The sequence below is a fragment of the Colius striatus genome, chromosome 3 (assembly GCF_028858725.1).
Source record: "Colius striatus isolate bColStr4 chromosome 3, bColStr4.1.hap1, whole genome shotgun sequence".
Taxonomy (NCBI): domain Eukaryota; kingdom Metazoa; phylum Chordata; class Aves; order Coliiformes; family Coliidae; genus Colius; species Colius striatus.
The window spans coordinates 1,176,600-1,200,692 of record NC_084761.1 but is presented as its reverse complement, the minus strand read 5'-3'; the positions used below and the strand labels follow the sequence as shown (position 1 = coordinate 1,200,692).

Here is a 24,093-nt window from a genome sequence, read left to right as displayed (position 1 = left end):
CCTCACACACATGTTCCATCCCCTCAGCACCTTGGTGTCCCTGCACTGGCCTCTCTGCAGCAGTTCCCTGTCTCTCTGGAGCTGGGGAGCCCAGAGCTGGCCACAGGACTCCAGCTGAGGCCTCAGCAGGGCAGAGCAGTTCCAGGGAGCCAAGGAACAACCTTTATGGAGAAAATGCAGATGTTTCTTAGCATCAGCAGAAAGCAACAAAGCAGCTGGAGCACACTGCTCCAGATTCCCATGAGCCAGTACAGGGAGTGCAGGCCACATCCCAAGGAGCTGCCTCACGACATCTGCAGGGCCTGATGATTTGACTTTTCACAGCAAACTGCTATTCAGCAACCCAAGTGCACAATGTCAGGCCAGCACTGGGAGCTTACTGGAGCTGAAGGCTGACACTGAAGAGCCTCTGTTTTGGCTTCTTGCCCACGAGGGCACGTTGCTGCTCATGGTTGGTTTGTTCTCACCCAGCTCTCCCAGGTCCCTCTCCTGCAGCTGCTCTCCAGCAGGTCACCCCCAGCCTGTGCTGGTGCAGGGGGTTGTTCCTCCCCAGCTGCAGGACTCTGCCCTTGCCCTTGGTGACCCTCATGATGTTCCTCTGCCCAGCTCTCAGCCTGTGCAGATCCTGCTGAGTGGCAGCACAGCCTCTGGTGCATCAGGCAGTTTGTTGCCATCAAGAAACTTGCTGAGGGTCACTGTCCCCTCATCCAGGTCATTGATTAGGATGTTGAATCAGACTGGCCCCAGAACTGATCCCTATGGAGCCCCACTGGCCACAGGCCTCCAACTTGGCTCCACTGATCAGCAGCCTCTGGGCTCTGTCATCCACCTCACCATCCACTCATGCAACCCACACTGCCTGAGCTAAAACAGCCTCCAAGAGCCAAATGTACTGAGTCACGTCTCTGCACCCATCCACACCCTGTGCAGATAAAGACAGACTGAAGCTGACAACAATGACTTGATTTTCCCAGGTTAAGCTACAGTCAATAAACGAGGCAGCACTGAAAAGCAGGACCCTGGTGCTCTCCCCACTAGAATAAATACTCATTATGACAATTCAGTGCTTGAATCAATACATATTATGGTAATATTTCTAGGTCATTAAAAGCCACAATCAGATGTTGTTAGGTGGCAGTTAAATCAGTCAGTGGAAGGCAAGGTCTGTGTTATTTCAGAGACACAGAGTGACTGAATAGCTTTTCACAGACAAGGAGAAAACCAATCAGCCAATTTCCACGTTCTGTTTCACACTGCTAATTACAGCTGATAGACAGCCCTCTCCTCTTCAACTTACTCACCCTGGCAACTGGCAGATAGCAGGACCTGGGCTTTTGCACTCAAACAAAGCCTCCATGTCATTCCACATACTTGTCATTTGTGTTGCAAATCCTATGTGTCAGCTAAAACTTCTTCAGTTGTCACTGCAGTGCCATAAGATGAGATCAAAGATGGGCAGAAATGAGCGGATTTCCTCTTCCATGAGCTCACTCTGAACGTCTCTGCCAGCAAGCAGACCGTGAAGCCCAACTTTTACGTCTTTACCCAGCTTCAGCTTTGATGAGCTCTGATCCTGAGCACTGACTTTCCTTCTGTGCTCTCCCACTAGCACATAAAAAGGCACCTATTGCAATATTAACCTCACAGGGGGAACTCATGAGGAAGCTCTTGCTGAGTCTCGACTCAAAAGGAGAAGAACCTGGTTTGTTAGCTTTCTGCATAATCTCAAGGGGTTGTTATTCCTTTCTGAGCCTCAGAAGCTGGAGTTCTAATTCATTCAGAGCAAGTTTAGAAATACAGAGCCCTGCACACCCAAATTCTAATTGCATTCACATTGGCAGGTACACACAGCAAGCAAATGCAAGCAGGCAAACGTGGAGCCTTCTTTGAAGATCAGAGAGATGAGAGTTTTTCGTCAGATCAAGTTATTGTCTGCCAGACACATCCCAAGGAGTCAGTCTAAAGGTGTAAGGGAACTGTGCAACCTCTGCTGAGGACAGAACTGGCACCTGGGTGTGCAGCACACAGCAGCATGTGTGGGATACAAAGCAGCTGAGCAGTCCCACAAACCAGCGAGGCTCCACACCCACACACAAGCATTTTGCTGAGTACAATTATCCAACCAAATCTGTTTGCAAACCAACCTTTCATCAGCAACCCCATGATGCCAGGGCAAGTGTTGTACTCAGAGCAAGCTCACAGAGGCTTTGCTAATAGTGAAATGAAGGCTAAAATGTGCTCACTGCAACTCACAGAATCCCAGTGGTGGGGCTGGCAGGGCCCTGCAGAGCTGCTCCAGTCCCAGCCCCTGCTCCAGCAGCTTCCCCTGGCTCAGGGGCACAGGAACGTGTCCAGCTGGGGTTGGAAACCTCCTGAGAAGGAGCCTCCACACCCTCCCTGGGCAGCCTGGGCCAGGGCTCCCTCCCCTCAGCACCAAAGGACTTGCTCCTCCTGTGCCAGGGGCACTGCCTGTGTGCCAGCTGATGTCCATCACCCTTTGTTCTTTCTCTTGAGACAACAGAAAAAAGTGTTCCCCAGTCCTCTTGACACCCACCCTTTAGGTACTTGTCAGTGCTGCTGAGGTGCCCCTGAGCTCAGGCTTCTCTTCTTCAGGCTCAACAGCCCCAGGGCTGCAGCCTTTCCTCCTCACACACATGTTCCATCCCCTCAGCACCTTGGTGTCCCTGCACTGGCCTCTCTGCAGCAGTTCCCTGTCTCTCTGCAGCTGGGGAGCCCAGAACTGGCCACAGGACTCCAGCTGAGGCCTCAGCAGGGCAGAGCAGAGGGGCAGCAGAACCTCCCTCCCCCTGCTGCCCACACTCTGCTTGATGCCTGTTCCTGACTTCACCACCATCCTTTAGAAGTGATTGTCATTCCACTTTTTCTAATGTAGCCTCTTGAGTCTGTCATTTATCCCATGTCCTCTCTGCTTCATGCCTCTAAGTGAATGCTGACACATGAAGTATCCAGTGCTTAACAGCTTCTCTGCTGAGACCTGAGGTGAAGAAATCCACTTACTTCTGCTCTTAAACAGGTGCAGTTCCTCTTCCTTCAGCCTGTTCTGATCCAGATGGAACATGTTTGCTGCTTCCTATAAGAGGGGAAAAACAACTGACTTAGAAAAGCTGCCACATCAGCCAGTCAAGTGGCCTGATGGGATGGTCCCACACCACCAGTTGAGGGTACTCACAGGCAGAATGAGAACAGAACATTGCAGCATTGGAAATCTGTTATGAAAATAAGGTCTTGATTGAAACATGGGAGCTCCCACTTGCTTTGCCCATGAGGGTCAGGATAGAAAGCATATGCCCAGGTAAAACAGTGCACTGAAAATCCACCCTTCACTCCCACAGGCTGGAACCTCCCTCACTACATGGAAAATGAGTTCATTTGTCTTCATCCCCAGAAAATACTGCTGTTACAGAATGGAAGGGGCTTGCTTTGGAAAGCAGTCTTCGGTGGTTGTTTTCCACCTGTACTCCTTTAAACACCAGAAGAGGTTTGTGAAATGATGGTGGCTTGATAATACACAAACCAATGCAGGACACATTCACACACTTCCAGGCATGCAAACAAAATGGGAGCAAAAGGCTGGAGAAGCAGAGCTGTACACTGGCCAGCAGCATTAGGGGGCAAAGGAGAACCCTGACAGAATGACGGCACGAGGTGGGTTGGTTTGTGATTGTCTCTTTTGGATTTAGAAGGTTGTTGTGTAAAAATAGGCTGAGAACCACTGTTGTAATGACCATGTGACAAAGTTGTGACAAATGCAGTTCAGAGCAAGGGGGAAAAGGTAGGTACAACAGTGCCTGCTGTGCTGAGGGAGAGAAGCAAATCACAAGTCTCACCCAATTCAAATGAAGGCCAATGGTAACTGGAAATGTTAACTAAGAGGTTCACAAAGACTTACAAAACCTAAGGCTTGCACAGTCAACTGAGGGAGAAATGTGGCAGCCCAGAAGGGAAGAAGAAGGAAGCTGATGGTGTAGTGGTTCAGTGGCAGTTCAGACAGGCATTCTCATTCCAGCATCATGAATTAGCAATGAAACATGGAATCACAGAGAGCTGGGGGCTGGAAGGGCCCTGCAGAGCTGCTCCAGCCCCAGCCCCTGCTCCAGCAGCTTCCCCTGGCTCAGGGGCACAGGAACGTGTCCAGCTGGGGTTGGAAACCTCCTGAGAAGGAGCCTCCACACCCTCCCTGGGCAGCCTGGGCCAGGGCTCCCTCACCTCAGCACCAAAGGAGCTTCTCCTCCTGTGCCAGGGGAACTGTTTGTGTTCCAGCTCATGTCCATCACCCTTTGTCCTTGGCTTTTAAAACAAGGAAGTTTCACCAATGCTTACAATCAGCTGTGCTTCCTTCAGTGACCTGGGTGAGGGGACACAGTGACCCTCAGCAAGTTCCCTGATGACACCAAACTGGGAGGACTGGCTGGTTCACCAGAGGCTGGTTGCCACTAAGCAGAAGGAAAAGGGAAAGAAGTGGGGGGAAGATAAGGGGATAAGCACAGAAGAACAGGACAGCAACTGGGGCTGGCTGACTTCTTGTTCATTTTTGCCTAGGTTACTCCTGTTTGCAGACACCCTCCCAAGCCCAGCAATCTCTCTAGACATCTCTGTGTAGAACCTTTTCACCTTAGGAAGGGAAAAAACACAGGGTTTCCTTCTGGTTTGGTTTTTCCTAGTGATTTGCTAGAGAACAGTGGTAATCCTCTTGCTCTGTAGGACACTCAAAGTGAACACATGTGATGATGGATTGTGCTGCCTCATCTTCACCTTGCCTATTAATCCCAGCAGCTGTTTCTTGGTTTGTTACAGAACAAAGGAGCCAAGATTGGCTCCTGCTAAGCTCACACAATGGCATTTGTTTTTCACAATAGAGCATTGCCACTCATTCAGCAGGGGTGAGATATAAGCCTGAGAAGAAATTGTCTGGTGCATGAATAGAGAGTGTGACAGTACTCTTAATAAGGAGAAGCCTGCTAGGGACAGTGGAAAGGTGAGCACAGCATTGAGGTTGCACAGCTAAAGTTCATGAGAACATGAGGTACTAACCCACTCAGAGCTGTTTAAGAATAGAAGACAACAGTTTCCTATTGTGCTGAGCCACTGTTGAATACCTCACCCTAAATTCATGCCCAGATGTATGATTTCAGCTGGAGCATGGCTCTAGTTACACCTGGCTATGGGTCAATGCTACAGGGTTTGATCCTTTTTATTCTACTGAGGAGTGAAGAGAGAGGGAAGATCCATCTGAAAAAGTAAGGCAGGGGAATCTGAACCAATAAACAGGCTTTGCTTAACCTGTGAGGAGGGCTTTGAACTGAGTCAGTCAGGGAACGATGATGGCCTGACAGGAACAGGGGCACAGTGAAGGGGAGGCTCTGGTGGGCTCCTCATGAAGGCAGCACACGTGGGATCCCATCTCAAGTGCCTTTGACTGATGATGCCACCTGGGTAATTACAAAGAGCTATCACAGCACTTTCCAGAGAATACAGAAGCAACAACCCCCCCTAAACTCACAGTATTAGATCAGAAACGATGCTTTTGAGAATGTGGTCTCAAACACACGAGCCACTGCTCTAAATACAGAGCTCTGCACCAGAAAAGGAACCATGAACTTATTTCTAGCAGGTTCTCTCAGCAAGGGCTTGTGGGGTTTGCTTCTCTGGAGGGCCTCAAAACCTGCCTGTGTTCCTGTGTGACCTGACCTAGCTGGACCTGCTTTAGCAGAGGGGTTGGACTGGATGATCTCTAACCCTTACCATTGTATGGTAATCATACAATCATAGAATCACAGCATGGTGGGGTTGGAGGGGACCTTTAGAGCTCATCCAGTCCAACCCCCCTGCAGAAGCAGGTTCAGCTAGATCAGGTCACACAGGAATGTGTCCAGTCCTTACTAATACACTAATAGAAACATTTGTGGATCATTTTGGCCCAAGAAGCATCTAAAAGCCATCCCCACTGGTCACTTAAACTTCTTCAGAGGTCATCCTCGCAGTGGATGAGCACACACTGAATGAATTGAAATCATCAGCCCATATTATAAGACCATCTGTCTCCTCCTTATTATCCTTCCTTCTCCTTCACTTTCATGTGTAGAAGCAGTGATTGCTTCTCACCCTTAACAGTCATTTCAGAGTAATCACTTGTATTGAAACACACCTAAAGCCTAATTGAGAGAATCCATATACACTGAAGTGATGCTCAGCAGAAAGTCATTGTTTCTGTCGTACTGGCAGCCCCAGCATGATGGAAGCTGACAGTCCCAGCATGATGGAAGCTGACAGTGATTCGTTTCTGCTGTAGTGTCATGAGTTTGGATTAGTAATCTGATTCCCTTCTTCAGAGAAAGGTGGGCTTCTAACCTTGTACCTTCCTCAGGCCCAGCTAGCCATTACCTGGCATTCCTGGCTCTGCTGTCAAGAGAATGGCACTCTTTTGATAAAACAGCAAATGTCACACTGCTGTAGAGTGGGACTCTCTCTTGCCAGGTTATTCTGCTGTGTTAAACCCTGCTAACCTTGCATTGTGCTGCTTCTTCTGCAATAACTGTTCACAAAGAGTACTGTACTAGATACAGTGACAACACTTCAATAAACAGGGCAGAGGAGTGTTGGTCATTTGAGCTGACAGAATAGCACAGGCCCTTCCAACCCCCATCCTATGACCCTGTGCATGGCAATTCAAGGAATGGGACATAGGCTACATGAAAGCTCCCAGAAGGCACACCAGTCCAGCTCTGTGCAACCCTTTCATAATGAGCTCTGCCAGTTCTAGAGTCAACTCTGACAAGCTTTGAGGCTACAAATCTTCCTTTACCCCAAGCTCTTCCCCCCTCTCTCTGAAGCTCTGATGAGTAGGATCCCTTCTTGCACACACACATGCACCCTGTGTTCATTGCCCCTGGGCCAGCCAGTTCTCCCCTATGTGTGTGCATTCTGCATAGTATGGGTCACTTCTCTTCAGACTGAGGTAACTTCTCCCTTGGCTACCTCCATTCATTCACAAATCACAGGAAAGAGGCACCAAAGAAGCCTTCACAAGAGCAGGTGAGATATCAAATGCTTCTGCTGAACTGCTCCTAGAGCACCCTTTGCTGTGCCCCCAGTGAGAGCTGCCTCATTATTCACATGATCTGGGCTGCTTTGAGAGTGAAGACTTCTGCACTGTCATGACTCACCAAAGCAAGTACCAGCATAAGTGCCTTTCCCAGTTGGTTGAAGCAGCATAAGGATCCTGCCTACAGGTACATCTAGCATGTTTACATGAAGTTAAGGTTCTCCTTTCAGATTCAGCAAAGCTGGCTACAGCCTTGAAGTCGAAGCCCACAAGGAGATGTGAGAAATACTCCTGACATCCAGGCATCCAAAGGAGGAGAACATCAGGGGTAACACAGGACTGAGCACACCACTGAGGATTTATGTGACCATCTACAACACAGCAGAACTCAAGAGGATTGTGAAGAGCCAGAAGACAAAGGGATTGGTAAGGCAATGGTAGAGATTGCAATGTGAGACTGGTCAAAAGCATGGGCCTTTAAATCATCTGCCAGCACTGAGTGAGAGAAATCTAAACACAACTAAGGAAGAAAGAAGGCACAGATCAACGTTTTCTGCCCATATTTTCCCAGTTACAACGCTCTTACACAAGGAGCTTCTCATTCAAGAGGCTCAGGAATCCACTAGTGCCTGAAGTACTGCAACAAGAGGATGAACCTGTGAATCCAATATAGCCATCATTAGATGTAATGCAAGTTTACCATAACAACTCCTCTCCATTTTCCCTATTTGCTTTTGTGGAAGATGTGAATTATAATGCCTCAATCACAGCTCATTGAGCATTCCCTTTGTGGGTCCCATTTGGATTGTCCTGAGCTCACAGGCAATGCTGGTTAGCTGTGTGATTTGCTTGGACGAATGTACAACCCTGTAGCGTAAACCTGAGGTCAGTTTGCAGTGTCTGAAGAAACTGTCCTCCAAATTGATACTGATTGGAAATCAGTAGTCACAGCTGTGCCTTGTTCACCCCCATAAAGCAGTCATTGTCACATCTCTGCTAGAATGAAACATCACAATTATCCTCCCCCTGTGTCCCAGGCAGCACAAAGCCTGGAGTGTGCCGAGGGGGATGGGGATGATTCGCTCTTTTCAAGGCCAGTCTTCATGACATTAGGGAACAGTTGTTTTTGGTGAACTTGATGGTTCCAGGAACTGATAATGGAATCTGCTGCCTTCCACCTTGAGATCAATTAGCTCCAATCCAGCCCTTGTTTCTTACATCAGAGAGGCTGACACACACTCCGGTTTACTTCTTATTTCCTACCAGTCAAGCTCCAAATGTAAAGGCAGCACCACCGAGTCTTTCTCTAAGAGCCTCGTTAGACCCTTGCATAGGACTCACAGACCTTCTTTTTTATGATTTCTCCAGCCTGAAATCTTTTGCACTCCTAGCTCCTGCTTGCCAGGACTGCTAAGCAGGGTCTGACTCGCTTTGGCAATGCTGCCTTCACTTTAAATACCTGCTTGTGTTTGCTGACAGGACAAGGGGCAATGGAGAGAAGCTGCAACACAGCAAGTTCCATCTGAACATGAGAAAAACCTCTTTCAGTGCTGAGGAGAGGGAGCCCTGGCCCAGGCTGCCCAGGGAGGGTGTGGAGGCTCCTCACCCATCTGGCACGTGAGAACATGTGGATCTTTGGGCACTGAGCTGATAGATCTGACCTCAGATGTTTCCATCTTCCAAACAGTTTTCCTGTAGCTTTTGATGGGAGACATTACCACTGGAGCATCAGGAGCAGGTACACACTAAACTGCTGCAGGTACTTTTGGGAGTCTAGATCTAGTTGCTATGGTGTTGATAGAGGACCACAGGTTTTTGCTTCAGTGGAATGAAAGCACACTGCAACACTCTCACCTTTTCCAGCACACTCCTCACATGCCTTCCCACCTTTGCTCTCCCTCCATCTCCTTTTCTGTGACCATCAGCTCTCAGGCCAGCAATTTCCTCTGCCTTTTTCTCCTGTGCTCCATTGCCCCCACCCTGTGCATTCCCTTCCTCCTCCTCTCTGTTTTTCCACCCCTCTCCACGATGGGATTTGTGTGTCTCAGTGCACCAATACACACCCCTGTACACAGGATTAAATACCAAACCAGCAGCAACAGACTGTGTTTGCTTTTAGACCTACTATTCAATATCATTCTGCAACACTGGGCCAGGAGTGCTCTCTTGGTACCTATAAAAATGTTCCCAAAGAGTCATAATTCAAATGTACATTAGCTAGAAGATTAAAGACTGCAACCAACCACTTCTTGTATTAACCTGCCTGGCTATTTCAGCAAGCACCCATCACAATGGCAATGTCCACATTTGATATTTCAACTGGGATAGCTCAATGCAAAAAGACAGGAAAAGCAGCAGAGCCAAGGAGTACCTCAGAGTGCAGCAGAACCCAGGTGTCCCTTCATCTGCATATTCAGAATAAAGCATCTACTTCAGGTATGGAGCTCTGATAGAGGTCAGTTTAATGAACAAGGGGTTTTATTTGGTGAGGATGGGCTGCAAAGGGAAAGTCACAACACAGTCTGTTGACTTGGCTTTTCCTTGTTTAATCCTGGTGGACTGTTTACTCACAGTCACATCACATAAGGATGAAAAGAAAAATGGTTTAAGCAATCCCAAAGCAAAGATAAAGACTGAGTGGCCTAGAACATCCTCTTCAGTGTGCTCACCACTTCAAGCTATCCATTCCTTAGTTGACATTGCACAGCACTAGCATAAAAGCAATCTTAAAATACCTTAGGAAACAGTAGGTGAAGAAGAAAGTAACTCAGGGATGTCCTCTGAGAAGCACAAGGAAGAATGAGCATATTGTGTCTGGAGACAAAGCAAATGCTGAAGTTATTCTGGCATTACCTAAACTGGTTTCAAAATGCCTTCTTGCACTCTGTTAGTCTGTGCTGTCCTTTAAAAGAGAGACATCATTTACAGCCCAGAGCCAATTCCAGCACCCAGAACTGAAGATCCCTGCCATTTTGATTTTTAGTGGTAACAGCTTTCATGTTTAAACAGCAGGAACAGTTCAATCTTAAAACCAGGATAAAACATTAATGAAGTGTGCTGAATCTTGTTACAAGGCAGAGGAACCTTTGAGGAGACGTGGCACATACACCCCTGCTTCTGCAGAGAAATGCAAGAGGATGGATTAATTCTGTGAGCAGCACAAGAGAATGGGAACAGGGTAAAAGAGATGGCTGAAATTGCAAAGAGGCTGAGGGGACTGCAAAGGCAAAGGACCCTCGTTTCAGTTCCTTGGATACAACAGTAAGTGCTGCATGACAGTTTGTCAGTAAATGTGAGAAACTCACTCACAGGAGGAGTCAGGTGGGGACTTTTGAGGTCTCCACAAATGAGAGTTGGTAAGAGACACATCATTTCTTACATTTCTGAGGGTTTCCACATCAAAGCAGTAGGTGCTGTGCAGGTGGGACCTTCACCATCAACCTGTACAGCTCTGGCAATTCATTCTGCTCAGACTCAACACTAAGCCTTTACATTCCTTTTAACACAGAGAGAGATTTCTCAGGCCACAGCCTGGCAGGAGACTCCTGCCAGTTGCTCTCCAACCGCTGCTCTGTGTTATTATGGGCACCAGGGGACAAAGGGAATAGGAAGCTCAAGACCCCAGGAGCTCCAGAGCGCTCCTCTCCATGCAACCCTACACCTAGCACGAGAAAGAACAAGCCCAAAAATCCACACAACCCACCAGCACTGCAATCTGGGACGCTTCAGCTGCTCAGTGGCACTTAATGAACACTGTGTGCTTGGCTACAATCTTTAAATCACTTTTCTAATTAGGAAATGCACTCTGGGCCAGGTCGTTAGCTGAGCAACGTCAACAGGGTACTGAACCACCTCTGAGTCCCAGAGCACCACAGATTAATCATGTTGTTCAGCAATGCTCTCTCAATCAGAACACAAATTCCTCCTAAAAACATGCACCTAGTCAAGGAAAGGGCTGCAGGAACCAGCCCTCAGTGCTGAGCAGCACGTGGAGTGCTGCATTAATCTCATTATCTTGCTGCTGCTTTTTCCTGACAACCCATTTACCAAAACACACAGCCATGGTGAAATAATTGACCCTCACTTCTACTACAGAAGATAATTAAGAGTTGTTTGGTGGAACAAAAGGCAAATCAGAGTTGGAAAAAAAAACCCCTCAACATAATTTTCAGTGGCTTTTGGCAGCTGGAGAGAGTGAGTATGAAAATGCATGAAATTATCCTCATTGCTCCTGCTCTGCTGGTTCTGAAAAGGACATGGAGATGATGACCTTTAGGACATGACAGAGCAGCAGTTTGGAGCAAGCTGCTGGTTTTTTTTTTCAAGCATGCAATAAATGAGACACAGATTTGCTTCAGAGACAAGTAGTCAAAGGTGGTAAACTCCACCTGAAAGGCAGATCAAGACTGACAGAAGGAGAGAGACACCCTGATGTTGCAGGTTAGCAAGAGACTAACCAAAATGGATTAAACACTGCACAGTCATTCTAAAGGAAAGGATAACATTCCCCTCACTGTTTTGGAAATACAAGAGCACCAGCCAGTCTCTTGATTTAGCTGGGACCCAGATTACTTATCTTCCTTCAATCTTGAACCCTGATTTTGAACACTGACATCTCACAAGGACTTAAAGTAACAGTTTGTTCTGAGGACTCCTGGAAATCTGTCTGAGACAGACACACACAGCCTCCTCTTCCACAGCAGCAGCTTCTAAACAAAGCAGCTGTGGCTTCCTGAGTCACTGCACTGCTGCCCACAAAGAAGTGGTTACAGCCTCATCTGTTACGTACTCTGCATAACTTTAGACACTCCAGTTTTCTGTTCTCGACCCCTGCTCCCTTCCCCAGCTCTAAAGAACCTGTCAAACGTTCCTCTTTCCTCCCCCTTCTTATTTTTGGTCTTCCCAAACACTCCCTAGGGAACAGACTAATATATGGGAAGCAAAATGAAATGATCCCAAGGTACTTTGAGGGTTAAGCTCAAGCTACAGAGATGGGCTGTGGAGTCTCCTTCTCTGGAGACATTTAAAACTCACCCTGACAAGTCCCTGTGTGCCCTGCTCTAGGTGCTGCTGCGCTGGCAGGGGGGTTGCACTGGGTGAGCTTTGCAGCTCCCTTCCAACCCTTAAGCTTCTGGGATTCTGTGACTTGACAGGTAAACTTCATGCTGGTTTAAGCTAATCCAACATATTTAACAGAGGGTTCAGCACAAGTCACTTCATCATTTGAGGTCATAGTTGAAGGCTCTGAAGGACAAACCACCAGACAGGAGAAGAACACACTCCCAATGCACAAGATGTGATGGCATTTTGCTTGCAGCATAAAATACATCTCAGAGATGTTTTCACCTGCTCATGCACAGGGCATGTAACAAGTGACAGGAGTGTGCAGAGAAAAAACACATCTGTTTGTCACAAGCTTTCGTACTCTTTAAATCTGCACAGTGTTGAAGCACTGCTCTCTGCTTATCCTAACAAGTGCAAAGCCAAAGCACACAGGTGGATTTCCAGGTGTCTCACAGAAAGAAGGAGAAAAGAGAAACCAAAAAGTACTTCCCATATTCTTAGCATAGGCTGAAGCAAATCACAAAGGCTTTTTGCTTTCATCTTACCATGTTTCAACAAAAACTCCCCTGAAGAGCTGTGTGCCAACTCATTGCTAACTTCTGTGCATGAATTTATACAGTTTCAGGTAGCTCAGTTCAAAACATTTCTACCTTTGGTATCAAGTGTCAGTGGCATTTGAACAGAAGGGAAAAAAGCAGGCTTTAGGCTTTGAGATTACAGTTTGTGTCAGGAGGCTGGAGCCAGGCTGTGCTCAGGGATGGACAATGACAGGACAAGGGGCAACGGGGACAAGCTGCAACAGAAGAGGTTCCAAAGCAACACCAGGACAAAGTTGTTCCCTGCTGAGGTGAGGGAGCACTGGCAGGGGCTGCCCAGATGGACTGTGGAGGCTCCTTCTCTGCAGACATTCCAACCCAGCTGGATGAGTCCCTGTGTGCCCTGCTCTAGGTGCTGCTGCTCTGGCAGAGGGGTTGCACTGGGTGAGCTTTGCAGCTCCCTTCCAGCCCTTAAGATTCTGTGGTCTCTAGTTATGTTGGGCAGAAGGTTGATCTGAAGGCAGAGAGTACTTTTTTGCTGCTGCTGGTGGTGTTAAATATGGTTATCTGAGCTAACTGTGATTCTGTGACTTCTATTTTTGGTCAAAAATATAAGGAAGGCTTTAGAACATTATAAACCAAGACAAATGAAAACACCAAACTGACTTCAGATTAGAAATATGTGAAATAACATCTACAGAGATAGTGCTTGTAAAAGCATTCATGGTTAATGGGAAAGAAGTTCCCAGTGATTACATTAACAAGCTGTCAAATGCCCCTGTTATCTTTTGAAAGGCAGGTTTTGTTATCCCTAAGCAAACAATGCACCAAAATGTTTGAGACTTCTTGACAGTAAGCCTGTTCCTGTGTGTAAAAGGTGAGAAATGGAAGCTGCCAAGTTTCCCCCAGGATGCAGAAGGGCCTGAACCCTGGTTTTGAAGGCCCCTGTACACTGCATTGTGTGGCTTAGGCAGGCAGGTGCAGGCCATCACCAAAGGAGAGGCTTCTCACAGGAATCAGAGACGCACAGAATGGTGGGAGCTGGAAGGGATCTCTAGGGATCACCTAGTCCAATCCTCCTGCTAAAGCAGGTTCACCTACATAAGGCTACACAGGACGTTTTTCTCAGCACAACCAGTTCTAAAGAGTGGCAAAGCTTTCTAAAACATCTCACACAAACACAGGGGAGACAGATCAGAGGAGAAGGGGGACTATAAAGTTACTGAGCCTTATCTACATCCTAAGCACAGGTCACTTTTACTGTAAGTAAACATAGGTAGGAATACTTTAAAGGAGAAGACTGAAAAGCCTGGGGTTAAACTACTTTTTTTTCACATCAGTAGACACATACAGACACAGCAAAACCAAAACATGCAGTCACAGCCAGGCAGGAGGAACATTAGGAACAGCTCTCCCCTGCCTCTGCCAGCAACAAGAGCCAGTTGTGGTGACAAAACAAAACGTGAGCAGCATGTGAAACACAGGACAATTCAGAAAGAGGAGGCATTGGTTAACTCAAGGTATAGGACAGCCTCCAGTATGAAAGTCCAAGGGGAGATCAGTCACTGAAGCAGGTTTGCAATGAAGAACACAAGATACACAGGGCAGTGACTGTGAGAGGGATGAAAAACCAAACAAGTAGAACAGGGAGCTATGGGAAACTGAATGAAAGGTATGCTGAAAGCACTGCAGCACAACAGGCACCCCAAGTGTGAGGCAAGGTGAGGTACAGCTTACCCAGCAGGATACAAACCAGAGAATGGCACTGAACTGATACAACCCAGCCACTCAGCAGAAAACAGATCTTCTGCCAAGCAAAACTGAAATGTATGTGAGAGGGGATTCCAGCACATTCAGCTTTCCACTGCTACTCTCTGCTGTTCTCATGGGACTACTGTGAGCAAACTGAAGAGCCTCATGCTGAGAAACTCTTACACACCAGTTGGCAGATGATACAAATAAGCACCTATCAACTCTGCACACACACATGTGGCAAAAGGAAGTACAGAAATGCCAAAAACATTCTTCAGGAAGAAACCTCACTGACTGAAAATGAGGCAGGGGGAGTTAGAGACTGGACAGTGGCACTGCTCCATCACCTTAACTTCACTAACTCAAACAATAACGCTGCATTATTGTGCTGGTCCAAAAGCACTCACAGGACTGTCCTGAACTCAGAGCTGGCTCTACAACTAATGCACTGCTTTGGCAAGTGGGTATTAAAACATTTTCTAAGGCCAAGAACCACAGAACACACAGGCTTGCTGGCATTCCTGAGCTGGCTTACCTCGATCATCTCCTGCTCTGCCCGTCGATGATCATCCAGCAGCTGCTCCATGTAGGTCAGATTGCGGAATTTTTCTAGGTAACTGTTGTACTGTTTCTGCAGTTGTTCCTCAACCTTCTCATACTCATCCATAAAAGGAGGACTGGGGACAAGAAGCACAATTTACTCAATGCAATATTGACCTGTGTGTGCAGCGTTCTGAGATGAGCATTGCTGGATTTGCAGCTGCCTTTCCAGGCCGCTCAACCGACCGAAGGAGACGTTTGCTTTTGAAGGTTTCCACTCCAGAGAATACAGCAGAAGACAAAAAAAGACTCATGAAAAAACCCCATCCTGCAAAAATTACACAGAGCAAAGGAAAGGTTACTGTGCACCCACTCCATTTCCTTTCAAACAGGCAGACAGGCAGCATTTTGGCTCCCTTAGCAGGCAAATCTAAGTCAATTATCCTGTTGTTGCATGACTCAAAATAAACCAGCTCGTAGCATGGCTGGGAAAACATCTCCTTTGCCTGAGACTTATTTGCTACAAAGCTGTGCTGTGTCATTACCAGCACAAGCAGATTTGACACCAGTAAGTGGTGATGTCCTCATACTACAGAGCCAACCACTGCACCCCAAAGAACACAACTGCAGTTTGCTGCTTCCCATCCACCCAATAGGCTCCCTCCAGAGCATTACTGATGAAAAGGGGCAAGTGAATCAGTGTCATTCCTTCCACCACGTTAGGTCCAAAGTAGAGCATGATCATGTGCATTGTATAAACCTGCACCTAAGGGCAAGAAATCAAACTGTGAATGTGAACACCTTGATTTTATGGCAGGCTGTACCACTGCCTAGAGGAACCAACCCTAATGAGGGGTGCATGATGAACTTGTTTTCTTGGTGGTTAGGAATGCTGGAAGCCTCTGGGAACACAGGGAATGTTTGCACCATCTGCCACTTTCAGGAGAACTACCTGACACAATCTGTGTTCAATGGCAAAGACAAGACCTGCTACCTGACCACACTGCACAGCTCAAGCAGCAACTAGCAACCCCAACAAACAATGCTCAGCTTGCTTTTAACAGCCCTGACATTCCAATCTCAAATCTCTGGCAATGGAAACATGAACAATTCCAACCCAGACTGGGCATTTCTAGAGACAAGAATCCCTCTCTGCCACAGGCCATCACCTCAGTCTCGTTACAGACTTTGCTCCACATTGCTCAGAGCACTAACAGTGTATAGCTCCATCCCTTCTGCTAACACTCGTTTATGCAGCAGGTAACCAGCTCATCATCTTTACCGGACACTTTGCAGAGTCTGGAGCCTCTTCTGGCTTCTTTCCAGTTCCAATTTTCGTTTTTGAATCTTGGCTTCCAAATTGGCTTCATCCAAAGCCACATTATTCAACATGTCTTTAGTCTTTTGGACTTGTTCCTAAAAGAGATTGATGGTGAACCATCACTTGCTCTAGAACAATCACAATCACCTTTCAGTTGCTGAGCATTCTCTGTATAATCTCACATCTCATGTCACCAAATACCATGATAAAAGTGAGCTAGAACATAAGCTAGCTGGGCAATGAAGATGAAAAGGCTCTTTGTGGGCAGGGTAGTGAACTAACTGCACACATACACATTTAAAATATCTGACTTTTTCCTCCAGACATTCTTAAAGAAGAAAGACAACCCCTGACAGCTTGTCCTGGGCTTTGACTGTCAGGTGCTGCTCAGCTGTAAGAGGGCACTTCACTAACTGATCCAGAACTAACCCAGCTGTGTTACTGCTGTTTCCCAAGGAGCCAATTGCTCTGCTGTGCTGCTGTTAGTTTATTAGCACCACTGCACATTAACAACATTTGGAACTCACCCAGACTGTGAGCAGGAGCAGAAACATATGGAAAGGTGGCCTGGAGTATCCATTGATTACGTTTAAATCTGGAACTCCACTCCTTGTAACGATACAATTGGACTGGAGACACTTTGCAGTTCAATAACTCAGAGTCATCACTGGGATTTAATACTTGCACAGCCACTGCAAGTGGTTCAGCAATACAGGAACCCAAGCACTGGAGCAAGGACAGTGTTGTTAAGAGTGGGACAGACCAAGGTCCTCCAATGGCACTAATTAGCACAGTGCCAGTTCTTCTTGCCCCTTTGCCAGCTCACCTATCCTTCCTCCAGAGTCCAACCTCACAGCTCCAGAGCTACCAGTGTATTTTGAGTTATCAAGCACATTCTCCACATCCCTGACTGCAAAACTGACATGGTTTAGACAATGTGGGAGGGATACAGATTTCTGTGCTGATTTGGGCAATTTTTATTCCTCCTGTAGAGCTCATGGGGCTACTGCTGAGCTCCTAACAGAGGCACAGAATATGGCCAACATGCATTTTTCCTCCAAGAGACAAGCCAAGAGCAGTTCTTTGATGCATCATTTGGAGGAATGCTTCTGCACATTGAACCAATGCAGTCTCTGAGTGTGACAGTGATGGCAGATGGGGTCTGAACCTGTTCTCCTAGGTGCTGCTGCTAGCATTGTTCACCCTCTCTGCTGCAGGCTGTGATTTCTGACTGCCAGCTCACAATCACCACGGTGCTATCAGCCCCTTCACTCTGCCAGGAAAGCTATCACTTCCAATTAACATGCTTGTTCACTTGGAACAAAACAGCTTTCCCAAACAAACCCTATGGATCACCAGTGACCATATTTATTACCACGACAGAGTCGTCACAGACTGATCTCTGCCTTGATGAGCTTCTGTTCACCCATCTGATGTTACCCAAAGTCTGCATTAGCCATTAACTCAAGTTCAGCATTAGCTATTAGGCAGCCCAATGCAGCTCTGTCTGGTCTATCCAGCTGAAGGTGATGTGTGCTTTGCCATTCTTGATGAGAAGAGTTGTGTTCTTCTTGCAGTAGAGGGACAACAGTTTGGGCATTAAATAAGTGTCACTTTGCTCACCAGAACACAGCCAATGGCAATTTTCAGTGTCTTCTCAGCCTCATTTATCTCCAAAGGTCTGGCAATGGATTCTATTCTTGCTTCCTATGAAATAAAAAGACACCAATATGTTTAAACACTGCCCAAAGGAAGACATACATGCAGAACTGAGGGTGGTCAGGCAACACTGACATCATTGCCTGCATAAGAAATGGAGTAGGATTTAGTGTTTTCTCACCAAGGCTCAGAGGAGTTAAAGTGTGGGAGGTGATGAAAAAGTCAGTTAAGTGAGGCTGAGACTAACACTGAACAATTAAAACATCTTTTCCTAAGTGCTACTGGCTGAACTGCAAGTCTTATGGCATGCAGATCTTTGGAAGCTGCAGCAGCTACTCCATGTTGAGCAAGGTAGCACAGAACATTCCATCACCTTTACAACACTCTCAGCACTCTGAGGACAGATGGGTTTAGCTGTAATTCAGCATGCACTTGTCTGCATGACATCTTACAACACTGACCTGGCCATTGCATGGAAACACAGTTTGCTGCTGGGAGGAGAGGAAGGAGACTTGTGCAGCTAAATGTCCTTATCATCTTATGCTGGCAAACCATTTGGTAGCAGGTGGATCAAGACAGAAATAGCCTCTCCCCAGAGAACATCTGGAGAATCTAAAAATGCTTTACACACATTGCAACCAGCTGTACCCAGCCTACTACAAGATGAATTCTGGAAACAAATACAATACTTTGTTCTTGTGCCAGATGCTCCAGATTGCATAGGAAAGGAGCAGCACAGGCAGCTCAGCTCTCTCCCCATCAACTCAAGTTCAGGGAGCTGCACAGTGAACCCAATCAGGGAGCTCAACCAGCAAAAAAGCAGCCTTTGAGGCTGAGTGTATTTCTCTGCTGCATCAGTTCCCTGAACGAGCCTCCCATACTGCACAAAGGTGCCTCTACAAGAGAAAGAGTAGAAGAAACATTATGTTGGAAATAGTGACAGGAGCTACCTCTGTTGGACTCAGTGACAGCTTATGCTGCCCTGAAGTGCTTGTAAACCTTCCCCTGTCACAGCATCACAGAGCGTTAAGGGCTGGAAGGGAGCTGGAAAGCTCATCCAGTGCAACCCCCTGCCAGAGCAGCAGCACCTAGAGCAGGGCACACAGGGACTCATCCACACTCTTTTGCAGTATAGCTCCAATTCAGCAGCCTGAAAACAGAAGTTTCTGCTTTTACACTTCTCTTCCTTGGCCTTGGTGTGAGTGCAGGGCTGAACCTTCTAGGAAACGAGGCGGATTTCTGCACAAAGACTGACCTGTATGTGGAACTTCCATGGGTAGTAAAGGGAAGGCAGAAGAAGAAAAGACATTAAACTTGTATAAATTATTCCAACTTCAAAGTGTAGAACCTCAGAAGTGTGTCTAAAGCCCACGAGCCGCCCAGACCCAACACACGCTGCGGTGGCTGTTGCGTTTCTGTGGGTGTTTCACCAGGCTACTGAGAGGAAATTGCTGAGGGAGTTGTTTGTAATTAAAAACTAAGATCCTTGCTGTTTCTTTTATCTCTTTTGAAAGTCGGAAGGAAAATAATTTCCTTCCCCCTGCTGAGGGATAAACTGTTTTGCTTGAAATCTGTTCACTCGGTAGCAGAGATCTCAGCGTTGCCATCGGAAGACTCAGGTTGCTGCTGCAGGGCAGCATCTGCCCAGGGCTCATCCTGGCTGCCATGTCAGTCCAGGCAAAATCCTCTCAAACAAACAGGCATTTTGAGCTTGTTCTATGCATTATGTTCTCAGAATAGCTACTGAGCTGTGTTATTCACGTCCAGTCTTCCTCCAAAAGTACCTGTGGAGTTATTCAGGAATATGTATTGTGCAGGCTCTTTGTAGCTTATTTTCATCCAAATTAACTTTCTGCTGCTTGAAGCTTGTGTTTCTGTGTGGACTGGAATATTGTGTCCAGTTCTGGGCCCCTCAGTTGCAGATGGGCTGTGGAGGCTCCTCTGGAGACATTCCACCCCAGCTGGGTGAGTCCCTGTGTGCCCTGCTCTAGGTGCTGCTGCTCTGGCAGGGGGGTTGCACTGGCTGAGCTTTGCAGCTCCCTTCCAGCAATTAAGGTTCTGTGATTTTCAGGAAAGACCTTGCAACTGGCCACAGAGAAAAGGACTCAAAAGAAGGGAGACCACAATAGAAAAAGCAATGCCCCAGAAAGATATGAAGCCATTAGGAAAAGCATTTACCTTAAAATACCCAACAAAACATTGTGAAGCCATTAGCAAATGAAAGAAAACTAAGTTAACAAAGCTACTTGGACTGTCATTGGCTCTCCAACAGGGACAAATAAATCCCAGTTTTCCTCCAGCCCAACTCATCCCTCACTAGTATTTCTTACCTAATGCAAAATATACAGTAACACAGTGACAGATATTTAAAGCCTGGCTTTACATAAAGGCTCTTGTGTTCATACCTACAACCTGTGGATACAAAGAGACTGTATGCTTGAACTCAAAACCAAGTTGTTAATTGAACAGGTCCAAAGAGCTGGTCTTACATTGCCACTGGCTGTACTCACAATTCCTTGTGCTCAAAACAAGTGCACAAGTGAAACAGAGCTGAAATGGCCTTGTTCATTTTCTTTTAATGTACATTTTTGCACCTAGGTGTGCTAATCAGAATGCACATTACAACACACAAATTAGCCTTGAGATTAACTGTTAAAAACAGAGTGCTCAGGAGAGATGGAAATATAGGGACAGTTGGGGGAAAATAAATCAAGGCAGGACTTGATGTTTAGGACTCTGCCTGGTAATTACAACTTGAGGAACCAAACATACACAAAACCAGAGAGTTATTCATGAACCAGCTGGCTGTTTACCTGCTTCCTGTTCACAGTGTCCAAGAGCTCCCTGGCTACAGCTTTACATGATAAACACTAATCCAAAATCAGGGAAGCCAAGTGTAAAATTGCATTTGATGAACTAAAGCTGACAGCTATTACAGAACACACATGAAGGCACACAAGAGACATCATTTGCTGGCAGCATTTCTCCTCCCTGGTTGCACTAACATTTGGTGCTGTATGGAAGGGCCAAGACTTCAATTCTCCAAGTGTTGAGGCTCACTTTGGACAAAGCCAATAGGAAACACCAACAAATTAGTTGGCTGGTTTAGACTTGAAATGTTTGTGTTCTTCAGAAATGAGAGTTTCATTATAAAGCAAGAAAGATTTCTAATCCAAGACTGGCTGAGTGCCCAATCAAGCAAAACCAAGCACAGCCTGGCAGGATGTTCCCCACAGGGCATGGGAGTTAACAGTGAAGCCAGTCCTGTCCAAATTGCACAAGCTTTAGCATCAAAACTGGAGATAGGTTTCCTCAGAGCAAATGTGTACTGCAGTCATGCCTGGAAATAGGACTGATCTTAAAGCCTTCAAATCTGCATTTCATAGAATGGTGGGGGGTGGAAGGGACCTTTAGAGATCATCCAGTCCAACCCCCTGCAGAAGCAGGGTCACCTAGATCATTTGTCTAAAGAATTCACTCATCTCAAGTGTGCATCCCTGCTGAGCAATGGCCCCCAGGGGCAAACACCAGCAAGGGTGATGGCCACAGCAGATTGTCAGAGCAGGGCCCTGAGGTGCAGCCCACAGGAATCAGAGCAGCAGCCAGCTTTCTGGAGGAGGCAAGGAGCTGCAGCTCTGGCCCTCTCTGCAGGAACCAGCTTTTGGTGGAGAAGTCAGCCTGAAACAGGACTACAAGCTACCAGTATTCTCACAACACCTGCAGGACAGTTCAGTGTTGCAGTACAGTTTCTTTCACAGAATCATTTCACTTGGAAAAGACCTTTAAGATCATCAAGCCCAGGCACTCAGCTCACACTGCCAAGCCCACCACTAACCCACGGCCCAGCCACAGTTAGCCAGTGGATCATTAGGCATTGCTACATATGAACAGGAAGGTACAAGGAGGGACATTAACAATAACCCAGAGCTTTCTGAAGGAATCTGGTGCTTCCTAACAACCCATTTTAAAAGGCCAATATAACTGAGAATCCTGCTGCTTCCAGGCTGTGCTGCTTTCTTGTATGCTCATCTCAAAGGGAATGTGCAGAGACAGAGTAGTGCCCTATTCAGCAACTCAGGGCCCTCAGTCAAACACAGAGCCCAAGCTCCTGGCTACCCCCAAGTTTAGAAGGTGTGCTACAAGAAGACCTGTGGTAGAGAGCCAACCACAAAGGACAGTTCTTGGTGCAGACCAAAAACAATCAGAAGGCCTGCCTAGTCAGTCAAGTAGAAATCTGCACAGATGCTTTATGGCAGAAGAAATCCCTCACAAGTGATGGCAGGGAAGGGAGCTTTAAACCTTTCTGACAGGCACAAAGTTACACTGCTCTGTTCTCTCCCCAGACACCCCTCTGGGTTCTTCTGGTTCCACTGAAGTACCCTCAGCTCACCAACCCCAGCACATGTACTGTTACCTTCCCACAGCCTGAAAAACTTCACCTTTCATTTACTTTGGGCAAGCACGTCGCTGCAGTAAGTAATTGTGTAAGTAAATGCTGCATTGCTGAAGCTTGGATCAGTCCACAGGACTGTGGAGCATCACAGAATGGGTCCTTAAGCAGGAGGTGGCTTGCCTGGCAAGACAAGAAGAAACACATCTCCCCTAGCAGAGCAGGAGCTGGGTTTGGGAGTGGATTCCCTCACAGAAACAGAGAGGAGTGTTCTTGGGCAGCAGAGACAGGCAGGTGCTTGCTTTTTGTTTTTTAAAAGGAAAAAGGGCAAGGTCATTAAAAGAGGCAAGACACCCAGAGAGGTAAAAGTCCTTCCTAGTCTCCTTTAATCCATTTTCCTTAACATAATTAGAAATGGAGCTTCCTTTCCTTACAGGTGACATCCAGGAACACTCCAGGCAGGGCTTTGATCTTCTTAGGAAAAAAAGCAACAGAAAGGAATACATTTTTGAGCAGCACCTTGCAGACCTCCCAGACACATGAAGACACCCTGCAAAGGCAGGAGCAGGCACTGTGGATGCAGCAATACCACCCACGAGGTGGCTTCAACTTCTAACTCCCATCAAGCCTTTGACTTCAGCAACCAATTGCCACACAACTCGTGTTTCCAGCAGCAGGAAGCAGAGGCTGTAGTATTGCAGCAACAGGAATACCAGCTGCTTCTCTTGGGCAGGAGCAAAAGCATTTGAAGTTGCTAAAAACAGCTAAAACCTTATGTTTAAGCCAGCACATTTCCATCTGATGGAATCAAAACTGTGACACAGCTCATGAAGGAAGGTTAGGAATGGAAGGTGAGGAATGGTGAACAATCAAACCTCACCAGGTATTTACATGACAGTGTTTCTGATTTAACCCAATTAATTGGCACTTCTTGCTGCCACATAGAGGTTTTGGCAAATGCTGTGACACACAAAAGATGGTTCAAACGTGATTTCCTTCAGATCTTCCAATCAGCCCATGAAATAATCAGTGCATTGATATACTGGACATAATTGGTCCCTAAACTGCCAAGAGAAAGGTGCCACTCATCCATATAGAGTCTTCAAGCTCAATACTCATGGGAAGTTCAGTATAAAATAATTTCTTACATAAAACATATCCACAAATGTTACAGCCACATAGCATACAAGCCTGGTACCCTCAGCAAGAGCCTGATGGCAACAAACTGGGAGCACTGGCTGATTCACCAGAGGCTGTGCTGCCAGTCAGTGAGGGCTGGGCAGGCTGAGAGCTGGGCACAGGAACCTCATGAGGTTCACCAAGGGCAAGGGCAGAGTCCTGCAGCTGAGGAGGAACAACCCCCTGCACCAGCACAGGTTGGGGGTGACCTGCTGGAGAGCAGCTGCAGGAGAGAGACCTGGGAGTGCTGGGTGAGAACAAACCAACCATGAGCAGCAACGTGCCCCTGGGGCTAGAGGCTAATGACATCCTGGGGGCATCTGCACTTATGGGCAGCAGGTGGAGAGAGGTTCTGCTGCCCCTCTGCTCTGCCCTGCTGAGGCCTCAGCTGGAGTCCTGTGGCCAGCTCTGGGCTCCCCAGCTCAGGACAGACAGGGAACTGCTGCAGAGAGGCCAGTGCAGGGACACCAAGGTGCTGAGGGGATGGAACATGTGTGTGAGGAGGAAAGGCTGCAGCACTGGGGCTGTTCAGCCTGGAGAAGAGAAGCCTGAGCTCAGGGGCACCTCAGCAGCACTGACAAGTACCTAA

General features: G+C 47.1%; 1 protein-coding gene across 4 annotated transcripts in view; it reads right to left on the bottom strand.

Moving 5' to 3' along the window:
* The window catches only part of CLUAP1 (clusterin associated protein 1), a 40,384-nt gene that overhangs the window by 4,424 nt on the left and 11,867 nt on the right, over nucleotides 1-24,093 (bottom strand). For all 4 annotated transcript variants that reach the window (XM_061993336.1, XM_061993338.1, XM_061993337.1 and 1 more), the window contains exons 6-9: nucleotides 17,900-17,983; nucleotides 16,238-16,371; nucleotides 14,951-15,092; nucleotides 3,019-3,091 (exon numbers count right to left, since the gene is read on the bottom strand). In XM_061993336.1, the coding sequence (XP_061849320.1) occupies nucleotides 3,019-3,091; nucleotides 14,951-15,092; nucleotides 16,238-16,371; nucleotides 17,900-17,983 (433 nt within the window). The remainder of the gene's footprint in view (nucleotides 1-3,018; nucleotides 3,092-14,950; nucleotides 15,093-16,237; nucleotides 16,372-17,899; nucleotides 17,984-24,093) is intronic.